Source organism: Xenopus laevis, chromosome 4L, assembly GCF_017654675.1.
Source record: "Xenopus laevis strain J_2021 chromosome 4L, Xenopus_laevis_v10.1, whole genome shotgun sequence".
In the NCBI taxonomy this organism is placed as follows: domain Eukaryota; kingdom Metazoa; phylum Chordata; class Amphibia; order Anura; family Pipidae; genus Xenopus; species Xenopus laevis.
Window position 1 is genome coordinate 118,771,017 of NC_054377.1, and position 24,168 is coordinate 118,795,184.

At 41.9% G+C, this 24,168-nt stretch overlaps 1 protein-coding gene across 1 annotated transcript in view; it reads left to right on the plus strand.

Annotated features, from left to right (window-relative positions):
• tab1.L (TGF-beta activated kinase 1/MAP3K7 binding protein 1 L homeolog) overlaps positions 1–21,068 on the plus strand; it is a gene marked incomplete at its 5' end in the record, with an annotated part of 30,237 nt that extends 9,169 nt beyond the window's left edge. The window contains 9 exon segments of the mRNA NM_001088271.1: positions 262–415; positions 3,471–3,557; positions 6,021–6,159; positions 7,674–7,787; positions 12,366–12,477; positions 16,046–16,190; positions 17,087–17,309; positions 17,390–17,540; positions 20,483–21,068. Coding sequence (NP_001081740.1) covers positions 262–415; positions 3,471–3,557; positions 6,021–6,159; positions 7,674–7,787; positions 12,366–12,477; positions 16,046–16,190; positions 17,087–17,309; positions 17,390–17,540; positions 20,483–20,693 — 1,336 coding nt within the window. The 3' untranslated portion in view covers positions 20,694–21,068.
• Positions 21,069–24,168: the final 3,100 nt, after the last annotated feature.

Consider the following 24,168-nt stretch of genomic DNA (forward strand, 5'->3'; position numbering starts at 1 on the left):
ATTATGTGCCATATATTGTAGCATCTACAGCTGTGGCACTCAGAACTGGAAGTGCCAGTGATGTAAATGCTTGGCTTCTGGCTCCATTTTTATTCTATGCAGTATTAACGTTCAACGTTGCTTGTGGGAAATCACTGTCTGAACACACAAATTCCATTCCAGGATGAAACTGATGTATGATTTCTAACCTGCCTGTTTTCAGGGTTTTCTGTGCTTTTGTAGAAACCTACTCTATCAGTTGTATCTTGCCTTTTATTTCAGGGGCGACAATAATATTTATCTTTATGGAGTGTTTAACGGGTATGAGGGAACCAGAGCCACCAGCTTTGTGGGTCAGCGGCTTGCAGCAGAACTACTTCTGGGCCAGTTGGACCCTGATGTCACAGATGCAGAGGTCCACAAAGTATTGCTACAGGTTTGTATAATGTTCTGATAAATCTATAAAACACCTGCCTTCAGATGTATAGATTTATATATGTATGTATATCATTATATAGCACTACTTCATACATAGTCCTGTATATCTTATGTTTTTTTACAGTAATAGTTGAAAAAGGGAGGACAAACACTGCAATAAAAAAATGTACCTAGTTACAAATATTCAATGTCACTTACTAATAGACTAGGGGGCAAATTTACTAAAGGGCGAAGTGGCTACAGCTAGCGTTACCACTTTTTGACACTTCACTGATTTACTAACGGGCGCAGGCGTAACTTCACTAGCGAAGGAAATAGACACTAGCGCAACTTTGCACTCTAATGGCAGGCAAATTTTTGCTCTGGCGAATGGACGTAACTGCGCAAATTCACTAAGATGCGGATTTTACTGAACATTAGCTGTTCCTCCAGACTTGCCTTCACCAGCTTGGACCAGGCGAAGTGCAATGGAGTGCATAGGAGTTCCTCAATTTTTTTGTTGAAAGATTTTCTAACTCCCAAAAAATGCCAGCATCTTTTCACTTTTTTTTAGACTGATAGGCTGCAAAATTCCGTAAAAAATTTTTTGGGTACTTGGGTTCCCCCTACATTTCATAACATATGGCAAATAAACTATACACTGGGCTCATGTGTAGAGCAATATAACAACTTTATTTTATTTTTTTAAGGTTCCCTGGGCTTGTGTAGTGTAATGTTTTTCACTTCCCGCCGTATGCAAATTAGCCAACGCTAGCGCAATTTCGCTTTGCTTGCCGAAGTAACGCTAGCACAACTTCGCCAGCGTTCGACCCCCTGGACGTAACTTTGCATATTAGTGAATTAGCGTTGTCTGGGCGAATTTACACTGGGCGAAGTGTTGCGATATGAGCGAAGTGGACACGAGCGCAAATTTGGCGCTTAGTGAATCTGCCCCATAGGAGGAAGGAGGTCCCTGTCTTACAGTCAAGGGCTTAGTTTTACTGAGATTATGGAGCAGATTTATTAAGGGTCAAAACTTAAATTTTTCAGGTTTTTGTAAAAAAAAAAAAAAAACCTCTAAATTTTAGAGATTTATTATACCCCAACCTGGAAATAGCTTGAATACAAAAATACACCATCTCAAACCAGTCGAGGTCATGTAGAAGTCAATGGCAGAGGTCCCCTGAGCCATTTGAAGATGTTAATAGCTTTCATGATGTTTGAGTTTTTTTACGGAGAGCTTCCATAGAAAACTCTAATACAAGTGATTCAAGTTTTTTTCCCGCTGAAAACTCGATTAACTCAAGTTTTCAAGTGCTTAACCCCGAACTTGCTGATTCAGGTTTTTTACATTAGAGTTTTTTCTTTAATCAGAAACCATTCGAGTTGTGAGTTCATTCAAGGTCATTCGAGGTTTTAAAAAGCTCACATAACTCTAAAACTCAACCTTTGATATGTAATAATCAACTAAAGGTAAATCAGTCCCAAGTATATATCACATTGAGTTGCTATTTTGGTGTGGATTGCAGGTATTGTGCGAATGCTTTACACTTTAGCTGTAGCTAAAAACTTTGAGTAACCTAATTTACCCATGGTGCAGACTTGCTTGCTGATAGAAATCATATATAAATATATTTTTAACAATAACCTTTTATTATGTTACATGATAACAGAATATAAGATTTTTTTTAAAATATGACTTTTCTTAGAAACTTGCCATTTCTAAGTATAAAACAGTATTCATTTGGAATTGAATCTCTCAGGACTATCCGGTTGCAGTACAGGAAGACGCTCTTATGATGAAAGGTTTCTGTCAGGAACAGAGTCATCCAGTTCTAGGCCTCAAGGGCATTAACAGGGCATCAGTGCTTGGCAACATCTAGCACCATCAGTGACTGAATCATTCACCTATTAGAATCTACTATACATAAATTGTCTCTGTATATTGTATTCATATTTTATTTCTAATGCTGCTTTTTATCCTCATTTTATCCTAATGCAAAGGTGCATGTGAATTCATTTTCTCTTTGCCTCGGTGAAAATGCAATCATCCTGCAACTGTCTCAAGCTGGCTGACCACACCTTCAATAGATTCTGTTAACAAACCCTCATAGAAGCCTGCCAAGGCAGTGTCCTAGTGTTATTGGTGGTGTGGTCTGATGCAACTGGGCAGATAAAGAGATTTAATATAAACATATCTAAGCATTGCTATGCACCTGACTGAACACAGTTCTGCAGGAATATATAATTGTTTAGATTTAAAAGGAAAGGAAAGGCTCATTGACTGAGAAGTTTCAAAATGTTAGGCACCCACCCCAGTAAAATAAAACACTAAGGGAAAAAAATGACTAACTATGTCCCTGGTTTGGGTTTGTACATGTGCAGTAGAGTAAAATTCCAATAATCTGTTATTTATGGACAGGCTAGGGATGCCTGGGAAAGGTAAGTACAATGGCAGCATAGCACACGGTTAAGGTGGCCATAGACGTAGAGATCCGCTCGTTTGGCAATGTCACCAAACAAGTGGATCTCTCTCTCCGATATGCCTACATTGAAGTGGGCAATATCAGGCTGATCCGATCATGGGCCCTAGGGCCCAACAATCGGATCATAATGGATCCGATATGGTCAGTCGGATCACGGGACTGCATAGACGCACAGATGTGGCCGCGATCCGACAGGACTTTTTCTCCTGCCCGATCGAGATCTGGCCGACTTTCAGCCAGATATCGATCAAGGAAGCCTGTCGGATGGCCCCACACACGGGCAAATACGCTGCCGACTCAGTCTGTCTGCAGTTTTTATCGGCCTGTGTATGGGGGCCTTTAGCTTTTTCCCCAGCTGGCTGTGGGGGAATTAATCAATGGTTCCAAAACTGTGTGTGTGTGGGGGGGGGGGCATCCTGAAGGCCAGTAGAGGTTGTTTCACCTTGTAGTAATATCAGCTGGTATGTTGCACTTTGATAATGGCTAGTTGGAGACCTAAGTGGTGCCTTGTTCTGTAAACTGTATGTTTTTCATTTAATATGTTACTTGAACCTATACGTTTATTTGCTCATTTTTTTTTCCCTTTAGGCATTTGATGTTGTTGAAAGAAGCTTTCTGGAGTCCATCGATGATTGCTTAGCAGAAAAGGCCAGCCTACTGTCCCAACTTCCAGAGGTACCAACAACACTTTTTTTATTGGTTGATTGATGTCATTTGTTGTTTGGTGGGTATATATATTCAGTTTGTTCATAGGCTGTTTGTTCAGCCTATGATTAAGTGCATGAAACGCATAAGGCTTTGTTTACTTTTGCCTAATAGAGTCTGCAGTTCTTTTACCATGCCAGTCCTGTGAGATCTGTGAGTGCCTGCTGTTCTTTTTCCCTGGTACGATACCAACAACAATGCACCCAAAGAAGCACCCAAAAGGGATACTGCCAACATTTTTTTAAAAACTTTTTCTGACTGAAAAGCATAGGCCGCTTTAGGCTACAAAAAATGTTGGGTGCTCCATACATCTTGTACCATAGACACAGTTGCCACCATCAGTTGTCCAGCTCTTTACAGCCAGCAGCAAGATGCTGGGTAACGGCAAAGACTTGCTCACCCCATGCCTCAGCACCAATTTAGTGCCATTTGCTGTACTGAGAGTAGAGCCGGATTAAGACCAGATGGGACCCTAAGCAGGGTAATGCTTTCCGGGCCCCCCCAACTTTACAAGTCCTGCACAGGATGGGGGACACCAATCACTTGTTACTGTCAGATTAAGGCTACCAAATTTTCCAAGTGAAAGCTGAGGCTAGAGGCAAAAGGAGGTGTGTCGCTGCAATTATTTGACCATGCCCACTTTTGGAGATACATCTCTATAAACCACTCCACACTGAATATATAATAGCTAAGCCTTTGTTTCAGCTTTTCCTAAAGCAAAAATCACATCATTCTCAGGCAAAGTGACTGATGCACGCATGGTTATTTAATTTGGAAGACCCCGCCCTCCCTCCCTTCATGCTGCTCTTCTCCCCGCCCTGCTTCTCTTCACGCTGCTCTTCTCCCCTCCCTCCCCCCCTTCGTGCTGCTCTTCTCCCCTCCCTCCCCCCCTTTGTGCTGCTCTTCTCCCCCTCTCCCTCCCTTCATGCTGCTCTTCTCCCCGCCTTCCCTCCCTTCGTGCTGCTCTTTTCCCCTCCCTTCGTGCTGCTGTTCTCCCCGCCCTCCCTCCCTTCGGGCTGCTCTTCTCCCCGCCCTCCCTCCCTTCGGGCTGCTCTTCTCCCCGCCTTCCCTCCCTTCGGGCTGCTCTTCTCCCCGCCCTCCCTCCCTCCCTTCGGGCTGCTCTTCTCCCCGCTCTCCCTCCCTTCGGGCTGCTCTTCTCCCCGCCCTCCCTCCCTTCGGGATGCTCTTCTCCCCGCCCTCCCTCCCTTCGGGCTGCTCTTCTCCCCGCCCTCCCTCAATTCGGGCTGCTCTTCTCCCCGCCCTCCCTCCCTTCGGGCTGCTCTTCTCCCCGCCCTCCCTCCCTTCGGGCTGCTCTTCTCCCCGCCCTCCCTCCCTTCGGGCTGCTCTTCTCCCCGCCCTCCCTCCCTTCGGGCTGCTCTTCTCCCGCCCTCCCTCCCTTCGGGCTGCTCTTCTCCCCGCCCTCCCTCAATTCGGGCTGCTCTTCTCCCTGCCCTCCCTCCCTTCGGCTGCTCTCTCCACCCGCCCCTCCCTCCCTTCGGGCTGCTCTTCTCCCCGCCCTCCCTCCCTTCGGGCTGCTCTTCTCCCCGCCCTCCCTCCCTTCGGGCTGCTCTTCTCCCTGCCTCCTCCCTTCGGGCTGCTCTTCTCCCCTGCCCTCCCTCCCTTCGGACTGCTCTTCTCCCCGCCCTCCCTCCCTTCGGGCTGCTCTTCTCCCCGCCCTCCCTCCCTTCGGGCTGCTCTTCTCCCCGCCTCCCTCCCTTCGGGCTGCTCTTCTCCCCGCCCTCCCTCCCTTCGGGCTGCTCTTCTCCCCGCCCTCCCTCCCTTCGGGCTGCTCTTCTCCCCGCCCTCCCTCCCTTCGGGCTGCTCTTCTCCCGCCCTCCCTCCCTTAATGCTGCTCTTTTTCCCTCCCTTCGTGCTGCTCTTCTCCCTCCCTCCCTTTGTGCTGTTCTTCTCCCTGCCCTCCCTCCCTTTGTGTTGCTCTTCTCCCCGCCCTCCCTCTGCATCCTTGGCACCTGTGCTGTACAGGCGATGAAGAGAAAGCTGCCTTACACAGCATTTCCTCTCTGGCTCTTCAGGGTGCCAGCGCCATCCATTGGACCTGGCCCCTTAAACCAGGCGGGCCCTAGGAAAGTGCCTAGGGCACCTTGTGGGTAATCCAGCACTGACTGAGGGAGCATGTAATATACTGCACTCTCCTTTACTTTTATATATTTACAGTTATACACTTTACTGTCATGCTGTGCTTATTCTGAAACTGTCTATTCAGTTGACTTTCCTTGAAAAATATGCAGTATTTGTATTGTTTCCAAAATCACGCCTTTCGTTATTATATTTCATTGATATGCACTGCATTTTTCATCTCTTCATAGTCCATTTCACAGCTTTAGCCACATTGCAGATATTTTCCCAGGTGAAAATGTGTTCTATCCATGTCCTATTTATGGATTTTTCTCAGTGCTCCTTTTTATTGTACAGGGTACTCTGCACCAAACACTTCCAAGCCAGTACCAAAAGATTGTGGACCGGCTTAACATACTTGAGAAGGAAATATATGGGGGAGCCATGGTCATTGTGGTGCTTATTGTGAACAGCAAACTTTATGTTGCAAATGTCGGTAAGTTGTGGGAAGACTGAAAAAGTTTGATTTATGGGTTAAATACATGCAGATTGAGATGCCTGTACCCAGATGTTGCTTTCTATAGTGAGAAGCAATAATATGTTTCTTATCCATTGCACACAAGTCTTTTTAGGGGATGCATAGTTATTGGTATAAATAATTTGCTTATGGTAGAGAAAAACAGTAAAGCAGATGCAGACTCTTAAATGATCAGTGGTGATATTTTGGATAAGGGTTCTTCAGTATGTGCGTTCAGCAGCTATTTGTATGTATGTATAACTTTATTTGTAAAGTGCTTTTAAGGAGCCGCAGCCCTGTACAGTGCATGAAAGTACAATTTATATAAAAGTATACATGGGGAGACAAATCACATAATAAATATATACAGAATCATTGGACAAAGAGCTTAAGTGCTATGTGGTAAGAGACAAAGTGAGAAGGAGGTCCCTGTCCTGTAGAGCTTACAGTTTAGGTGGATGGGAGGCTAACATACAGGCACAAATTGGAGGTGAAAAAGTGCACAAGGTAAGGCATAGTCAGTAGGGACAGGACTAGCCTAATGTTCTAGTGTTCCAGAAGGTAGGCTCTTAATTTTTTCTTGAAGAGATTAGGAGAGGATTCCTTACGGAGGAATGCAGAGATGGGATTCCAGAGGTAAGGAGCAGCAAGATAGAAGGGTTTGAGACGAGAGGTGGCAGTGGATGTGGATGGTGTGAAGAGAAGGTGGCTCTGAGAAGAGCGGAAAAGACGACCAGGAACGTATAGAGACAAGAGAAGAGCAAAGAGTTTGTGTTTTTTTTTCTCAAAAATGTCTGGTGAAAGCACCACTTGTATTAAATGTACCAGTCGAGGGCTGTAACGGCTCTTCTTTCTTTTACCTGAAATTTGGTCTTACAAAAACACACACACAGATCCCCAAAGTCGCTGATACCGTCTTTCCGCCAAGTGGTCTAGCGATCAAATCATGCAAGATGCACTTGGCCTTTTCTCATTTTGGGCAATATCCTCCAAAAATAGACTGTGATGCAGTAGCCTGATGCACTTACACATGGTGTCAGGCAATGTAATTGTTCCAACTTCCAGTGATTGGCACAGAATTGAATACAATAGCACATATTCCCAAAAAGGGAAAGGAAAGACACTGCTCACTTTGTCTGAAAAGTAAGATAAATGTAATACAAGTGTTTTTGACGCTGCCGCTATCCAAGTAAAACAGCAGTGGTTTAAAACCTGTCACTACTCATAATATTAATCAGTGAAAAGCGCCCTGTCTGATGCAAATGTGGCAGTGAAAGGCGGAATTCCATAACGTGGTTGTGTGTATGAGACAAACAGGTTTAGTTGTCGCTTAAACATGCATTAGATCTTATTTGGATATCTGGAGCTTGAAGGGGTCACAGATATGATTTATTCAGTACTAATGATGAATGAGGCTTAGCCATAGAAAAAGGAGAACGGAAAAAAAAAACCCTTTTACAAACTTGTTTAACAGATATCCTTCTTGCTTTCAGGAACAAACAGAGCACTTTTGTGTAAATCAACTGTAGATGGGCTTCAAGTGACTCAGCTCAATGCTGACCACACTACGGAAAATGAAGATGAGATATTGCGTCTGTCTCAATTGGGTTAGTCACAAGTTTTATCTGCTCTAATATCTGAATACTGGACTTGAAAACCATTTCCCTGAAATCTGAAGCAACCTGTATTGCATACGCTATTTAAATGACTGATTTTCTGACCCTCCTTTTTAAAGTCTTTATAGACTTGATACATTTAGGTGGAACTGCATTTAGCTTTTAAAACTGCAAAAAAACTCCTAACAGAACAAGAAGCATATTACCCATATCAGAATTATTTTATTACAGTGAAATATAATAATTATATCATTTATAAGTCAAGTGTAATCAGTTTTCTCAGTGCTCCAACTAAACCCCATAATCAATAAACGGCTTTAAAGGGGAACAAGTCTAAAATAGAATAATGCTAGAAATGCTGTATTTTATATTCGAAATATAAACATGAACTTACTGCACCAGAAGCCTAATTAAACAAATGATTTATGTTTTTAAAGTTGGCGCAGGGGGCTGTCGTTGTGTAACTTTGTTAAACAAGTTTGCAAGACCAAGACCACGTACATGCTCAGTGTGGTCTGGGCGTCAGTTGGGAGGTTAAGCTTAGGGATCGTCATAAATTATCTAAACAGCACAAGTCAAATAATATCTGCCAGAAGCTGATACAGCAAGACTGATTAATAATCAGAATATGCAGACTGTACTGGATCTGCAGATACAAATCTCAACACTGTCGCTGGCTGCTTTTTAGGGAAACAAACAAAGCTGCTTGAGGTCAGGAAAGGATGCTCCCCCCTGTCATTTGAAAGTATGATCGTTTCCCTGCAGAGCAGTTAGGGACTGTCTAAAGCAGTGTTAGACTGGAGTGTCCAGGGCCCACCGGGCTTCCCACCTCAGGGGCCCTCAACCCCAGTCAGTGAGTTGGGCAGCCAGCCTATATTAGTCTAGAAAAAAAGACTTCAAGCATGGGGCTTTGGAGATCCTTAATTTTAGATTTGAATGTGTCTCAAAAAGGGAGGGATACCAGTAGTCAAGTAGACTGCCCCGTCTTCCCATCTTGCACGCAGTGTTTCCTGCTGGCAGCGTGATTTCCACAAAGCCGATCAGCCGCACTGTTAATGGTGCGCATGCACTGGGGGATGATGGGTTACGCACAGACTCCCAGGCCAGCCGTACGTGTCAGTGAGAGATGACACGTCTCATTCCAGGTTCACCCTGGTCCATTGCCTCTCTCAGTAAGTACAGTATGGACAGAACCTATCAGACCTGCTGGCTGACATGCAACTTGCTACACTCATCAAGTGGTGCAGGGGACTTGGACCCACCGCCCAATCATTTAATTGTGTCGCAGCATCACACCAATATTACTAGAGGACCTAGGGGCCCACCTAGGCTCTGGCCCGCCGTGTATTTACCCGGAGCCCCGGCAGGCCAGTCCGACCCTGGTCTGAAGTTTCCTATCTGCAGCAGTCAGAGCAAGTAAAACATAGATTTCTTTTTCATTAAAGAAAGTAAAAATTGGATCTTATTTTTTGCCTTTACATCCCCTTTAAACAATTGAAACAATAGAAAACCAATGTCCACCAAATTTAATAAACCATTGTAAAACAGCACACATAAAATAATTCAAGATAATTCATCTTCCCGCTGAGCCTTTTCCTGATGCCCTCTGGTCTCACTATGCACTTACATGCCCCATAAGGGGTTTCTTTCTTCTGAGAGCCAATCTAAGTAATCTCCTTCAAAGTTCTGTACCTCAATAAAAAGCTAGATATATGTAAAAAAATTGTTGATAAAAATATATGAACCATAAAAATTCACTTTTGCCTGCTCACCTTTGTCTGGTAAACCTCACGAGGAATGTAAAGGAATACAGTATTTTCTCTTCAATTTCCAATGGGAGAATGGTCCAAAACTATTGTTTCTAAACTGGTAATACTGATGGGTATTCAGAGCAGACGTTTCTAAGCACAAATGTTTACGAACGGATTAAGCAATCTTGCAAAACGAAATAAATAGCTAATTTCTATTACAATATCTGTGTGAATACAACCTATAGGAATGAGACTGATTTCTTACCCATAAATAACACACAGTATTTTAGTAGTAGATCCAGTTTTTAATGGATTATTACTGAATCAGCAGTGGAAGGTAGAACATTGACTGAACAATGTAGAACCACTCAAAGCAAGCCATTAAAAGAATGGTCATCCTTTGCATGGTTAAAAGGAAAGCATCACTTTAGCCTCACAATGAAAAGTTACCCTCCGCATCCGTTTTTACTATAGTATACCACTCAGCAACCGTATTTACTATATTATACCGCTCAGCAACCGTATTTACTATAGTATACTGCTCAGCAACCTCATTTACTATAGTATACTGCTCAGCAACCGTATTTACTATAGTATACCGCTTAGCAACCATATTTATTATAGTATACCGCTCCGCAACTCGTTCTCTCTCCCTGATTTGTCCAGAGATGTTGGGCATAGTATGCAGGGCTGCTGATTTTATGTTTTTCTGGAAATCATTTATGGCAAAAGGGAATTCATGCTTTCAACAGGGTTGCCTGATTATTTACACTTTGATTATCGTTTACATATACTTAATTAGCTTGGTAGTACAATCCCCTTTGAATTCTCGTATTTTATCAGCGTTATTCTGCAGGAATGCAGGACAGACTTTCATCTAACTGTAGCACCACCAAACATCCCTTTAAGGGTAAGGGCACACCTGGAGATTCAGAGTGCTTTGATTTCTGAAGTCGCCCGAAGTTTACTGGTGAGGAAAATTCCGGCGACTTTGGAAATCGAAGCGCCGCAAGTGCATTGGCGCAGGCGTTTTTTCATTGAAGCAGGCTGAGGACAGGGGGAAGCAGTTCGGGGAGATTAGTCTCCCCAAAGAAGAGGTGATTAGTCGCCGGGGGACTAAATCTCCCCGAATCTCCATGTGTGCCCTTACCCTTAAAATGGGTGTTGGTCTTGGAGCTGTTTCCTTGGATTTTACAGGGTTTGAAATCCTGAAAAACCTACGTTAAAGGTTTATGGGAAGAATTTAACAACTAAAGTCATTTATTAAGAAATCATAGCAGAGATTTAATCCTTTTCCTTCCAGCTCGGGTTAAAGCATTTTTTTACAATTTCTTTTACTTATGTGCCTAAATGTGACATAGTAATGACCCCATGGGAATCAGTAGAACCCTTTCAAAGGATTTTGCATCTCTGTACATAGCCAATCTCCCTGCGTGCCATTTCCCTAACACACAAAATCATCAACATAAAAGGAACCATCTTATATTATCTTATCTTATTTTCATGCGCAGGAATAATTTCAGTGCAAGCAGTACAATTGAAGCCCTACTAGTAATGTAGTTTATAATCTATAATTAAAGGAAATATTTACTTATCTTTTAAGTTGGTAGCTGTACTTCATCCAAGGCGGTGCAGTATGAGAAGATTTTAGAATGAAGGTAAATCTGGCTGACCTGCGTCTGTGATGTTTTATTAGCTGGGAGTTTTAGAGGTTTATCCCCTCTACTAACTCCCAAGTAAGAGCCTTAAGATGGGTACAGACATACAGATCTTTAGGACAAAAAAACCTAACAGCAGATGACCATTGGATTATTTTGGCTAAAAAGCGTAATATGCTTTTAGCCATGCTGAGCAGTGCATGCAAATCACCATATTTTATCTGTTATGCAGTGTTATTTCCCAGGATTGGGAAGGAGCCTGCAAAGTACTTTGCACCACAATGTGTGTGCAATTTCCAAATGCATTCCATTCCTTAAGGTGCAAATGCATCATTTCCAGCACTATGATGTTTCTGCACCAGAAGTGGACATAGCTTTTAAATGTTAGGTGCAGTTCAGTCATGCATGTGTGGGTTTATACAGAAAGCGAATCCTGGAAGTAACTAAAATAAATGTTTCATGTACTTTGCACCTTGGAACCAGCAATTTGGCGCAAGACGCAAGTATAGAGTTGTGGATATCACATGTACCTTTATGAATAGCATTTGGCTGAATGCAATTAGTGTCTTCAACTTCATTTTCCATTAGTAAATGAGCCCTCTGGCCGAGTATTCCAGCAAACGACCAAAGAAACACATTGATAGGGGAGCTGTGTGTTGGCCAGTGTACCTATATTTATGCTCATTAGCCAACCCAAATGGATATTTTAACTTGTGCGAGCTTTAATATAGTTGCTATAAGAAACAATTGCTGGTTTCCTTTTGACACCTATTTATCTATATTAGTTCTTCCTTGTTGTGCAAGCAAGCCTACCTACTATCTGATATGGCGACTATCAGCTGAAAGGTAAAAACTGCTTGTAACAAAATTCAGCTTACGAATGGGTCTATTAGCAAACAGTGCACGCCCTGACTTCATCTACTGGACTCGTTATATGTCACTATACATATGGCCCACAGCCAGCTTAAATATTACCGTAAAGGGGAGATATAAAACCTGCGACCCTTAAATTATGAATTATAGGACTGCCATTCGTCTGCATGCTCTTGCCGGCTACAGATGATGGGAGTATTGGGTTTGGTTTATTGCGCAGTAGATCATTATATTTATAGTGTTTCTGTTGGCTTCTGTTTCTCATAAATATCTCTTACTTCTCCAAGGGCTGGACACTACAAAGATTAAACAGGTGGGGGTTATTGGAGGCCAGCAAAGCACTCGCAGGATTGGAGACTACAAGGTCAAGTACAACTTCAATGACATTGAGCTGCTAAGGTAAGAGAAGATGTAACACTATCCATGTTGTCATTTGGGGCAAACCAAATTACAGATGCTCAAAGACTTTACACAGTTCCCAGTCACCCACAATGACAGGTGAAGGTGAATATAGTTGAAAGAGGCATTGCAGTATAGACAGGGCCAGCACTGAAAAAAAATGTGTACAGAGAGTCATAAAAAGGACCAGGAATTGACCAGAACCCACAGTCACACCAAACTAGTGCAAGTGTGGGACCTTTTATCCAGAATGCTTGGGACCTGGGGTTTTCCAGATAACGTATCTTTCTGTAATTTGGATCTTCATACCTTAAGTCTCCTAGAAAACCATGTAAACATTAAATAAACCTGATAGGGTGGTTTTGCTTCCAATAAGGATTAAATATATCTTAGCTGGGATCAAGTACAAGGTACTGTTTTATTATTACAGAGAAATGGGAAATCATTATTAAAAATGTGGATCATCAGGTAGGGAATCCAGTGCCAACAGAACAGAAAAACACCGATAACTGGGGGGGGGGGGGGGTGGTATGTGACTAGTAGGTGTGTAATTTGCTGAAAGGTGTCAAAGAGTGAGCTACAGCTGTAACACAGAAAGCAAAGAGAAGATTTAGTGGAATAAACCAAGGAGCCTGCAGTCTGGAGACAATAGCAGGATCAGATCCAGCAGAGGGCAGAAACTGGAACTAGACAGCAGGCTGCATGTTACAATTACTCATATATGTAATCATGCATATATAGAATAATACATTCCTGTCCTGAACAGCTTACAGTCTAGGTAGGCAAAGGTGTGCAGAGAGAACATGTTTTGTACAGCCTTTCAGATGAAGAAGTACTGATAAAATATGCAAGGAGGTTGCAGCAGCATCTAGAGTTTCCTCTGCACCAAAATGTACATGATATCCTTATGATACAAAATAGCCTTGAATATCCTGGAAATGATATCATTATAAATTATGCTTTGTGGTGTCATCAGTTATTATCGGTGCTTAAAGATGCAATTTGTGTTACATCACTCCCTGAAACTTTTTTATGCTATTAAATAATGCACCCGTCACCTGGAAAAGCCCTAAACACACCAAAGCTGCCTATATGTCACATTAACACTTGCTTTGCCTTAATTGGCCGTGGTTTGGCCATTTTAAAGGAAAAGTAACATAAAAAAAAAGTGTTTAAAAAATATAATGCAGTGTTGCCCTGCACTGGTAAAACTGTTTGCCTCAGAAACACTACTGTTGTTTATATAAATAAGCTGCTGTGTAGTAATGGGGGCTGCCATTCAAATGAGAAAATGCTCAGGTTACACAGCAGATAGCAGATAAGCTCTGTAGAACATAATGGTGTTATCTGTTATCCACTATTTAACCTGTGCCATATAGACTTTTTTTCAATTTCTGCCATTGCTACAAAGCAGCTTGTTTATATGAACTATAGTAGTGTTTCTGAAGCAAACACATCAGTTTTACCAGTGCACTACATGATATTTTTATTACTTTAAAACACTCATTTGTTGGTTCCTTTAGGTTAAGTTAACCTTTAAAATAAATGAATGTAAAATTGACGAGGAGGCTATTCTAAGCACTTTTGTCATTTACATTCATTATTTATTTATTTTTAATTTCAATATATTAAAGGATACATGTACTGTTAATATGAATGAATTTTGTTATAACAGCGCCACCTGCTGGTCAGTTTCCAACCAGTCTGACCACCAAGTAGTCAAGGAAGTGATCAGGAGAAAGAAAGAGGCTGCTCTGATTAGGAATAAATCATTTCTCAAATCTTTCCTAAGCAGAAGAACATCGGAGCAGCCTCTTTCTCCTGACAACTTCCTTGACTACATGGTGGTCAGACTGATGGAAAAATGACCAGCAGGTGGCACTCTTATAACAAAATTCATTCATGTTTACAGTACATGTATCCCGTAATATCTTGGAATTAAAAATAAACAAACAATGAATATACATTGCAAAAGTGCTTAGAATAGCACCCTCATCAATTTTACATTCACTTATTTTAAAGGTTTACTTATCCTTTAACTACTGCTCTGTTTGGTTTACTTGTAGGATTTTAGCTTGGATTTGACAGTGAATTTATGGAAAGAGACATGTGCTCCAGCGCAAGGAGGCTGTGATATGATGCAGTGCAGGATGGGCTGGTAGAAGAAAGATTTTAGATGTATTCCAGCAGCCAGAAGTGATGGAGATAATAATAGCAGTAGTAGAGGGAATAGATGGGAAGCAAAAATAGCCATTTTTATCAAGCTAAAGTAGTACAGGTATGGAACCTGTTATCCAAAATGCTCGAGACCTGTAGTTTGGATCTCTAACCTTGTCTACTAGAAAATCATTTAAACATTAAATAAACCCAATACGATTGTTTTGCTTCCAATAAGGACCAATTATATCTTAGTTGGGATCAAGTAAAAGGTACTGTTTTATTATTACAGAGAAAAGGGAAATGATTTTTAAAAATCTGAGTTATTTGTTTAAAATTGAGTCTATGGGAGATGGCTGGCCCATAATTTGGAGCAGGTTTCCAGATAACAGATCCCATACCCATATAATCACCAAGGAAAGAAGAACACAATGCAGCATATTAAGTACAAATGCTTATTGAGTTGAAAAGACTGATAGTAAAGGAAGGTGCATCCAATAAATAGGCTTGTGTCGGACATACCCTGTTACTTTATTTAAAAATATTTACAGGTTCCATTAGTTTTGTTAAAAGCTATTAGGCTTGAATGAACTTGAAAGACTCAGAAGCTCCAAAATGGTATTTGTTTTGTGAGCTGATTCCTACTTATTCTCATGCAGTCAAGCCAAAGCACACCGTACACCTGGGAATACACTGGTCTGGCTTGGTTTCCAAATGAATAGCTCTTTCCTTGATTTGGCAACCTCTCACTGGCCAGAATGGGCTGTTTCTATTTGTCCTAACAGGCCTATAAAGAATTTCAGGGTGAATTCTGCATGCCACCCTTGCTTAGCTTGTTTTTGAAACCTGACTGATGGATATTTTTTATCCAGATAACTGCCAGGGAAGCTATTTGTTTGCCTACACACACAGGCCAATAAGATAACAATTCAGCCTTTGAGTCAGCAGCTAATATTGGCCATATATTGCCTGCTTAACATATACATTAGAAATTTACATTTACATTACATAAGGTAATTAGAAAGCTTAAGGCCAGACAGCCCAAAGCAATAAAACTGTAAGCAAAGTCAGTAACACCCTCTTAAAATCAAGGGGAAATTAAAATAATGGAACTGTCACTTCTTAAAAAATGTAATCAATCTGCTGTCAATGTCCCTGATGCCAAAGCACTGGCACTTATACTTGTTATAAAACACCTGCTTATCCGAGTAGGAAACAGTGCCCATCAGGTGTAGCCTGCATGATTTCATCTCTGCACAGTATCTGTACCAGGTCATAACAAAGGTATATTCAGTCATTTCAGCTTCCTTGTATTCATGTATACGTTCCGTTGGCTTGTTTAGCACATGACAAACAATAGGCTTGTGGTGTCTCTACATTCACTGATCCATCTTTTGTCTGTTCTGTTTAGCACAGCCAAGTCCAAGCCTATTACTGCAGAGCCAGAGATCCATGGCTGCCAGCCATTAGACGGTGTCACAGGATTTTTGGTTCTAATGTCTGAAGGACTTTACAAGGCTCTCGAGTCAGCCCATGGGCCTGGACAGGCCAACCAGGTATCATTTGACTTTGTGCTTTCTTGTCCCTGCATATGAATGTGTTATAAACACATATTGGCATGCAGCATTGGTCAGTTATATGAGCAGTCTCTTTATTCTTATATGGCACTGATAAATGTATGGCTAAGGGCACACTAAGTGGATCGTCCACTTTCCTCTGCAGGCAATTTTTTTATAGAGGGGGAGGAAAGCAGATCTGCTCATATACACACTCCGGAGTAGCTCCATTGACAGGGCTGTGTCTACACAGAGCAGATATTGGTGCAAAAACGCAAATGCATTTTCGTACCAATATCAACCCCCTGTAACTCCTCACAGGCCTTTCAATGAAGCTCTGGGAGTGTGAGTGTAAGAGTGGCTCTGCTTTCCTCCTCCTCTATAAAAAAAAAAAACCACCTGCAAAGGAAAGTCTTCATTTGTTTATTGAACTCTTGGCCTAAACAGCTCTACAGTTTAAACAGTTTATAGGATTGATGTCTGAGGTGCCTTGAGCTGTGCCAAAAAGAGTCGATAAAGGGATCTGAGTCAGTAACCTAACCGTTGCTCTTAGCCTCCAACCCACGCAGATTAACAGAGTTCACAAATCAGAATTGGGCAGGTCTCAGGAATGCATTGTGTTTTCTATAAATAATACAAGAAATGACTTGTAATAGCTGTAAACATTTGAGCTAATTCATACCCTAACAATGAACTTTAATCTGGCCAAACACAGGCTAATACCATGTGATACCAGCAAATTGGACTGTGTGTGATTTGTGGTGTCCCCTACATTCTGTATATTTATATTTATTTATAGGAGACCGTTATTGTTACCTTGGTAACGCCACCTCATTAAATATCAGTGTATGGCTGAAGAGCATGGCTCAATTGTATTTATTATTCTCTTCCTCAAGGAAATAGCAGCCATGATTGCCACCGAGTTTGCCAAGCAGGTTTCTCTGGATGAAGTGGCACAGGCTTTGGTGGAGAGGGTAAAACGGATTCACCATGATACGTTTGCAAGTGGTGGCGAACGGGCAAAATATTGCAGTAAGCACGAAGACATGACGCTACTTGTGCGGAACCTGGGCTACCCGCTTCAGGAGATCAGCCCCCCCACACTCACGCCCACTCAAGGTTTGTCTCATTGTGTGTTTGATATAGTGTGTGGCTTACTGGGAAGTCTAAAGTGTTATAGCCAGTTATTTTTCCCACAGGTGGACGTTTATATCCAGTGTCTGTGCCATATTCCAGTGCTCAGAATACCAGTAAAACAAGTGTCACACTGTCACTGGTGATGCCATCACAGGGTCCAATGGTGAATGGAACAAACAGCAGCTCAACACTGGATGGAACAACGTCAACACTGTAAGTCCTGACTCATTATTTTGCTCCAAATACTATATGGGTCAGCGATGAAAAAAAACTCAGGGGAAAAAAGTATAATGAAAACGGGAAAAATATTTTTTTATAGTGTAGTATGATTAATAATGTTGTCGTTCCACAACTTACTCCTAGAAATCACCTTAGGTGGCAGTATATAAAGTTGTGGAACTACAACATTATTAATCATACTACACAAAAAAAAAAATATTTTTTCCTTTTCCATTATACTTTTTTCCCTGATTTTTTTTCAGAGCTGACCCATATAGGATTTGGAACATTGTGTATTTAAAACTCGAGGAGAAACGAAGACTGACGGGTCGGATAAAAGGGGAACTCCAGAGACTTTGGTCATTTAACATACAGTACATTATTTTGCTGCCATATATTTTCGGATAAGATTTTTTCAACCTTGAAATCTTATGGCAATGGTACACAGGGTGATTCCTTCTTTCAATTAGCACCTCAATGGGTGGGAGTCAAAACACTAAAAACCCACTTGTATAGTGAAAGTGTTAAGAGCTCTAAGAGAACCAAAAGTGTCCCATTAGTGCTCATTGAGAAAGCACTCAGGTTCTTGCTGTGCTCGGCATCTCACAAGGTGCAGAGTACCGTACTGGTGAGCATAGCCCTGTCCCTGTTCAAAGGGTCCCTTTGTGGCACTGCCTGACTTGCAGGTCTGTATCAAACACAATTAGAGGATGGGGGTACACCTACATACCCCCTGCTCTCCATGGATAGAGCACTGCTGAACACAAACAGCACTGTATATAGGTGGGGGAAGTGCTACAGACTTGTCCAGGGTGCAAAGCACAAAAAAATTGAGACTTGTAGCTGCTTTTACACTTAGCACCCTGTCCAAGTAAATGGTACATTACCTCTGATGTCTCATCCTTAAAAGAGATACTGACACTTTTCTAATATGCTGTAATTGTCCCAAATTACTTATAGCAGCCCAACTTACTAGGCTAGGTTGTTAAAGGGATACTGTCATGGGAAAAAAAAATATTGCAAAATGAATCAGTTAATAGTGCTGCTCCAGCAGAATTCTGCACTGAAATCCATTTCTCAAAAGATCAAACAGATTTTTTTATATTCAATTTTGAAATCTGACATGAGGCTAGACATTTTGTCAATTTCCCAGCTGCCCCTGGTCATGTGACTTGTGCCTGCACTTTAGGAGAGAAATGCTTTCTGGCAGGCTGCTATTTTTCCTTCTCAATGTAACTGAATGTGTCTCAGTGGGACATGGGTTTTTACTATTGAGTGTTGTTCTTAGATCTACCAGGCAGCTGTTATCTTGTGTTAGGGAGCTGCTATCTGGTTACCTTGCCATTGTTCTTTTGTTTGGCTGCTGGGGGGAAAAGGGAGGGGTGATATCACTCCAACTTGCAGTACAGCAGTAAAGAGAGATTGAAGTTTATCAGAGCACAAGTCACATGACTTGGGGCAGCTGGGAAATTGACAAAATGTCTAGCCCCATGTCAGATTTCAAAATTGAATATAAAAAAATCTGTTTGCTCTTTTGAGAAAGGAATTTCAGTGCAGAATTCTGCTGGAGCAGCACTATTAACTGATTCCCTTTGAAATTTTTTTTTTCCCATGACAGTATCCCTTTAAGGTTTAAAACAGGGGTGTCCAAACTTGTTGCAACGAGGGCCAGATTTGGTGAGGTGAAAATGTGTGGGGGCCGACCATTCAGCCTGACATCCATTCCGAGGTAGCTAGCCTGTGATCAGGATCATTCACTCCTGGAGATGGACGCGTACACGGCGTTTAGGAAGTGGAAAAGTGGAGTCTGTTTGGAGTTATTCTCTGCGCCTCATTTAAACAAGAAATCTCGTAGCCTTAGCTGTAATATTTGGGCACATGATTAGTGAAATGATCTGCCACTTGGTCTATACTGCTGCCTGTGTGCTGAAGGTGTTAGTAATAGACACGTACTGGCACGTAGTGATGCCCTGCTCTCACATACTTCTTAAGGGCTGAAGGTGTCAATAGACGTACAGACGTGCCAGTACAGTAAACTAAAGAAGTATGGCATCACTACGTTCCAGTACGTGTCTATTGCCAACACCTTCAGCACACAGGCAGCAGTATAGACCAAGTGGCAGATCATTTCACTAATCATGTGCCCAAATATTACGGCTACGCGATTCCTGATCACACTGTGCTGGCGGCCACAATATTATTAATTTCTTGATGGAGGGTGATGGCCAGTTTAAATTTGAAAACGGGACACAATTGGCCCCCGGGCCTGACTTTGGACATGCCTGGTTTAAAGGAAGCCTAGTTTCATTGGGAGCGAGAAGCAACGTGACTTCTTAGGGCCTCGCAGCTGTTTCTAAATACGTTGCATTTTGGTGTTTTTATTCATTTCACAATGCAGTATTTAACTGACCCCAGTCTTCTACCCACGAGAGTACAATGAAACACCGAACTCAGATGAAATTGGATACGCTATGTTTTACCTGTGCTCAGTGTTTTTCTGCAGTCCCATGAGTACATCCCATGGCACAATGCTTTCTGCCTCCTTTTTTTCTGCAGCAGCAGCCTGATTTCTTAGGGCCCCCACCCACTGGTATTGTTAACTGTATTCCTGTGTGATGATCCTTTTGTGCACATACAGCATTTTATATACCTTCATTGTTTTCATGCACTCCCATGGGTGCAGTCCCCATAGAGAAGACTGTGCTCAGTGTTAACTTCTGCCTTCCTAAGCGGTGAAATGCACAAAAAATGCCTCTGTTCAGGAGCACAGTAAGAAACACCCACGTGTGAACTTTGGGCAAGAAGATGTATGCTGCTGTGGGGTCATGTGGATGGCAGCAATTTTAGAAAGCGTCCTCCTACTGGAAAAGATATAACAGCTTGCAGTTGCTTTTTGAATATATATTTTTATCACATCGTACCTTAATGTCTTCCAGGCAATCTCCAAGTGCTACTCTCCAGTCCACCAACACTCACACTCAAAGCAGCAGTTCCAGTTCTGATGGAGGCCTGTTCCGATCTCGCCCATTGCCCTCTTTGCAGCCAGATGAGGATGGCCGCGTGGAACCCTACGTTGACTTCACAGACTTTTACCGGCTTTGGAATGCAGAGCATAATGATCCGGGGACTCTGCTCACTGCACAGTGACACGAACATTAATTACTAAACTTCCCAACATGTCAATGAAGAACATCACACAGGGACCCTCAAACTCTTGGACATCTCACATCCCTCTTGTCCAGAGACTCCTAGGAACCCAGCGAGCCATTTGTGTTCTGAAACAGTACTTTCTTCTGAGCATGGGGCAAAATCATAGACCAGAGGACACTGAGCATTTGATTATCCTTGGCCCTAAAATCTCTGACCTAACGGTAATCACTTCCATTGCAGTGTATGAGCTACAAAGTGCTTCTTTTTGGCTTACGACTGGGGTATTACAAGACATTTTCAGCAAACATAGGTATGGATGGAGCACATAACTCGCAGACTCTGCCGCAAATAAATATTTATTGACTCACAACATGTTTCGGATGACAAGGATCCTTTTACAAGGCATTGTCAGTGTCCTCTTGCCTTTTTTTACCCCCGTGCCATAGGAACAGCTTATACACTATGAAGAGAAGCAGCAGTTGTTCCCTTGCTTTATTCATAACCCTAGGGCTGAACAATCCGATTAGCCTGATATCATAGGCACTGGCCACCAATGGCTTTTTATTTTTTTTTACTTGTGTGGAGGTTTACTGTTTTAGCTCTGATGAATGTGTGACATTTTTACTGTGGGGTGGGCAGGATCTGTGGCAGGGCTTTGGGCTGGGCTGGAGACCAGTGGGTCCACAAAAAATTGTTGTACGGGGCCCTGTGATTTCTGATGGCGGCCATATATGACATAGAAGTGTCTATGATAAAGGAATAAATCATGTTCTAGTAACATCTAACTCTGGCAATAAGAGTCCTTTATATTTAGAGGGCAGATGAACAGTGCTGCATATGGGAGGTGCGATTCATGGGCAGCCACTGGTACAACCCAGTTTTTCAAGACATTCAGATTGACTAAACCAGGGAGAAACAAGACTGGGGAGCAACACGAGAATGAAAAATGTTCCTGGATGGTGCAAAATAAGGACTGTGATTGGCTATGAGGTAGCCCCTATGTGCACTGGAAGCCTGTATTTGCCACCTGCTTGTGGCGTCTTTGCACCTGTCAGTGCGTCACACTCTGTTTTTAATATGATGCAAATCACAGTAACAGTGCTGGAAATCTAGTTGCAACTGGTATGGGGATTTAAAGGGGACATATACCATTATTTATTACTTGCAATAAATACATTCCTCATTGTATAAAATAGAAGAAAATGTGGTTGTTTATATACCTTCCCAATCCAGTTTATTTACGAGCGCTTCGAACTTTGTGTCGCCCCTTTTGCCAACTTCCTCTGCTGGGTCTGACTATAATCTGCTAGCGGCCGTCGGCTCTCTCTCTCCTTCTCGATCGAGCCAAAGCCACTGAGGAGAGGGTGCAAAGACCAGGGCGGCGCAATTCGCTGACGTCGTTTTGGCGCCATCACACTGGGGTCCTACAAGACATGTCCTTCTCAGTGGCTGCTGTACTATTCCCCGCCCAGCTTCTCAATCACGAGCGCAGAGTGCGCACTGTTCAAGCTCCTTGCACTAATCCCGGAGATCCTGCAATGTCCACCAATGCAGGATGAGACCAATTGCAATATTTTTAGGCGATTTTCAGAAATGTCATAAAAACCGCTGCCCTTAGTATAGCGTTGCACTTGGGTAGTTTGGAGTAGAAAGACATAGCCATTTTGGATTCATCAGAATGTGTACATTGCAAAAAAATTTTTTTTTTTAAAAAAAAAAAAAAATTAGACCAATTCAATATTTTTAGGCTATTTTCCGAAATGTCGTGAAAACCACTGCCTTTAGCATAGCTTTGCACTTGGGCAGTTTGGAGTAGAAAGACATAGCCATTTTGGATTCGTGACAATGTGTACTTTGCAAAAGTTTTTTTTTTTTTTTAAAAATGAGACCAATTGCAATATTTTTAGGTGAGTTTCAGAAATGTCATAAAAACCACTGCCCTTAGCGTAGCGTTGCACTTGGGTAGTTTGGAGTGGAAAGACATAACCATTTTGGATTCGTCAGAATGTGCACTTTGCAAAAATATGTTTTCTAATATGGTTTTTAGGGGTCACCATAACTCTTTGTAGCTTTTATCCCACATAAAACTGGCAATGTTCATTAATTAGTGTAAATCATCAAATAAGGATACACAATGTAGATTTTTGGAAAATATTTGCATGGAAAATGTAATCTGCTATGGATGATATGGTGCAAATGGCAAAGAACTCCTTTGTACAGTAAGTGATCCACAATCCACAGCTGTGAAAAAGCAAGATCAGGCAGCAGCTAAGACAGCTATGTGCAGCAGCAACAGACAGTGTGGGAGGGGAGGGGCTCTTCTTGATACAGCAGAGTTCAGCCTGTCAGTCAGTGTTGTGACCATTTCCTGTGAGAGAATGAACAGACACACCCACACCTCATTTCAGCTTAGACTCTCAGCAGTAAGGAACTCTCTGCTATAGTGACAGTTTTAGCAGGTACATTGCTTTCAAAACATTTTTTTTTCTGCATCATTACACGTTTTGGAGATGGATGATTACTATATATGAATATGAAGATTATATGAAATGTCCCTTTAAGGCCTGTTCCTGCAATTTTGCATAACCCTTTGTATAACTGGGCATGTTTAAGTTTTCTCTGCAGGTTTTTTAACTTCATTAAAATAATGGTTCAGCAACTTTGTAGAAAGACAGTTCAAGAACCACAGAAAAAACTGGACACCTGTTGCTACCTGTATCATACTAAAAGTGAATCTAAACATGCCCCTTTAATAAATCATTAACATGGCACCTGGACACAACATGCATGATGTAAAGACAGGGCGCTTTGTGCCTGCTGTTTGCACTTTGTCTCTTCCCCCTTTTTTTTTTTTTTTTTTTTTTTAAACAAGGCCTAGAATGTTCACAAGTAATATGTTCTTCCTATTGGTTATCTAAATGTAGTGTTTGCTTTTTATGTTTGCTTTTTATGTTTGCTTTTTATAATTGCCTCTCTAGCCTGGCATTTTAAAGGTGAAGTAAAACTTAAACATAAATGAATGTAAAATTGATGAAGGTGCTATTCTAAGCACTTTTGCAATGTTCCTTTATTATTTTTTTTAATTCCATGATATTAAAGGAAACATGTACTTATTTACTGTTTATTTGAATGAATTTTGTTACTACAGCGCCACCTGCTGGTCATTTTCTGACCAGTCTGACCACCGAGTAGTCATGGAAGTTGTCAGGAGAAAGAAAGAGGCTGCTGTGATGTTGTTCTGCTTAGGAAAGATGTGAGAAAGGTTTCTAATTCTTTTCCTAACCAGAAGAACATCACAGCAGCCTCTTCCTTTCTCCTGACAGCTTCAATGTGGAAAATTTACTAAAGGGCGAAGCGACTAACAAAAATTCGCCAGCGTGACGTGGCGTAACTTCGCTAGCGAAGGAGATAGACTCTAGCACTACTTTGCACTCGTATGCCAGGCAAAGTTTTGCTCTGGCGAAAGAGTGTT